Here is a 2,717-nt window from a genome sequence, read left to right on the forward strand (position 1 = left end):
TGACCTAGAAAAAAATATATAACAGCCAGAATTTAGTAACTTATTAATTGTGAAAATACTGACATCTATTATCTCATTCAGTCTTTACATTAATACTAGCAAGTAGACACTATTGTTGCCCTTGATTCACAGACAGAGAAATGGGCTCGGAAAACGCATCTGGCCTGTAGTCATACAGCTAGAAGAAGGCAAACTCAGTTCGTGATTCCAGGAGTAGGCTCTGAATTCAGATGTACATGACATTATAGTGTTTACACCCAAAGCATGTCATTACCTTTCAAACCCAAAAGATATAATAATCAGTTATAAGTGTGGGGGACAGTCATTTAAATAAACAGATCTATCTTTTCTGGCAGATGATCTCAGTGTCACAGGGAGATACTGGTCAATGGAGGGGAATGAACCTAAATTCTAGGAGTTTCAGCTACTGGGACTCCCTGTTCTCCCTGCACACCCTGGAGTGGGCACATTGCCCTGTGGATTTTTTCTACTATGTGGACTCTCAGGGGGTTAAAGTGTGGACTGCACCCCTGCAATACCCAGTTTTCCATCCTCCCATCTGACACTAGAAGGGCAGTCACCTCCTTCTGGGAGTCCTTTCACTGCTTAAGCCCTAAGCTCCCTGCGGCGGCGATTGTAGACTTTGAAGCCCATGCTGGTAGGCAGCAGGTTGGTGTTTGCCACACTTCCAGCTCTGCTCAGCAAGCCTCCCAGCCAGTGGGCCACACAGGTGGCAGAGCTGCAGGATCTCTTCTGGACAGTGACTCTAATGAGCAAGATGGAGAAAGAAGAGAAGATTATCAGTGAGAGGTTCACACGTAACCAGTCCTAACTCCTCCAATGCTGGGAAGTCCCCTCAGTACTACCAGCCCAATTTCCAGAGTGGGGGATGTCATACCTTTCCCAACTGCTTTCAGAAAGGGATCTTTTTCCATGTGCTCTAACCATAGACTCTGTGTGACCTCTGTTGTCAGTGGAGCCTGAGAATAGCTGGGCCCCAGGCCCAGGTGAACAATGGCAGTGTGCTGGCCTCCTGTCTGGCTGTGTTCTCTCTTACCTCCTGGGATATGCCTTCCTGGGTATGACAGGAGGGAGGGGCTGCCCTGAGTTGAGCTGGGTGGGGAGCCTCACCTGGAGCCCTCAGTCTCCTGCTCCTGCTGCAGCTCACGGGCCTTTATTTGCACATAGTCCTTCAGCACTGCAGCCAGTAGGAGTCGCAATTCCTCCTCATTGCGCACAGGGTCTGGACGACTCTCCAAAGCTGACCTGGGGAAGGAAAGAAAACCCAATGCAAGCTCTTGAGTCCCCCCCTGTCTCCCCAGAATAAGCAGCCAGGCTTACTGGTAAAAATAACAAAAGCATTCTGTGAGACTCAATGAGTTGTATGAAATTTATAATGAAGAATATTGTATATCATTGTTATTTTTCAATTATGTGCTACACATCTTTATATCAGATAAATATACACTCCCCCATTGCCCCCCTCACCAGTTGGTAAACTTTCAGCACACCACAATTCTGAGAAAGGAATTGTCTGATCCCAGGAGCAGTGGGAGGGGAGGGTACTCCTGACAGGGCTGTCTTACCTGAATGGTGCTGCCTGGAGGACGCCCACCTGGTACAGGGCCAGGACGCTGAGAACCAGTAAAGGAGAGAACTTCCAGAAGCCCATGATGCTTCTCTGCAAGGGAAGAAAGATGTCACCTTCTGCACCAGTTTGAAGTTCTATGAGCCCAAGCACCTGGGCTCTAGTTCTGCTCCTAACTATAACTCCCTGGCATGGTGCCTTCAGGCTGGTCATGTCATTTCCTCTACGATTGTTTCAACTCACCAGGGAAGTGGACTGCTGGAAGATCCAGTGAGCCTGTAGCATACAGAGTTTAGCAAAGACAGATGAGTGAGAGCAAAGCTATCCTAGCAGGACAACTGAATGAAGAGTATTCTGTCCATAGCCCCCTCCCCACTATTCTACACTCTCACAATGGCCAGGTCTCCATTGAAGACAATCTCTGAGCACCCTGTCACCAAAGCTGCTCTCATATCACAACCCAGAACTGTCCTCCCTGTGTAGGGCTTTTGCTTATACCTGGCGGGGCATGGGGAGATAACTAAAAAGGAAATATCTCTACCAATGGAATCTTAGAGAAACTAAAGAAACAAATTCTACTGCTCACCTGCTCCGCACTCTGGCAAAGAACCTGCAAGAACCAAGCTTAAGCAGAGTCTTAAATTGGGGCTAGGACTTAAAGCAGGGGGGAAAAGCTCCCAGAACTCACTAATGGGGCTTGCTGTTCAAGGCTGCCTGCCTCTAGGGTTTTGAGCCTATTTGACCCCCACTGAGGCTGGCCAAAGTTCCGAAATGATTTCCCAGGGACCACTAGGCACAAACAGGATCCGTGAGCACCCTTGCGTCCCACTGTGTGCACGGTGTCTGTGGAGCTCCAGGGTCCTGAGCGCAAGTGCAGCAAGAACAGCAAGACTGAAGCCTGTCTCAGAGCGGAGTGAAGCAGGGAGTCCTGGAACCAAGACTGTCCAGTGTTACCTGAGGCAGGAGCCTGCGATGAATCGTAGAGTAACAGAGATTTTGTGATGAAGAGACCCAGACAGAAGTGCACAGAGACTCTAAGACACGCAGGGAGGGCAGCTACAAGAAAGACGAATGCAGAAGAGGGAGGGAAGAAGAAGGAGAGAGAAGCACACAGCTGAGCAGGAATCTC

General features: G+C 49.0%; 1 protein-coding gene across 1 annotated transcript; it reads right to left on the reverse strand.

The window, feature by feature from the left end:
• Positions 1–582: 582 nt before the first annotated feature.
• LOC102737108 (calcitonin receptor-stimulating peptide 1-like) lies at positions 583–2,565 on the reverse strand. The gene is made up of 3 exons (XM_081810329.1): positions 1,587–2,565; positions 1,132–1,266; positions 583–766 (listed from the first exon to the last, which is right to left on the reverse strand). The coding sequence occupies exons 1-3, from the start codon at positions 1,799–1,801 to the stop codon at positions 607–609; spliced, it is 510 nt and encodes a 169-aa protein (XP_081666455.1). The 5' UTR covers positions 1,802–2,565; the 3' UTR covers positions 583–606.
• Positions 2,566–2,717: the final 152 nt, after the last annotated feature.

Source organism: Leptonychotes weddellii, unplaced genomic scaffold (genome assembly GCF_054177405.1).
Source record: "Leptonychotes weddellii isolate Sample4059 unplaced genomic scaffold, ASM5417740v2 HiC_scaffold_22601, whole genome shotgun sequence".
Taxonomy (NCBI): domain Eukaryota; kingdom Metazoa; phylum Chordata; class Mammalia; order Carnivora; family Phocidae; genus Leptonychotes; species Leptonychotes weddellii.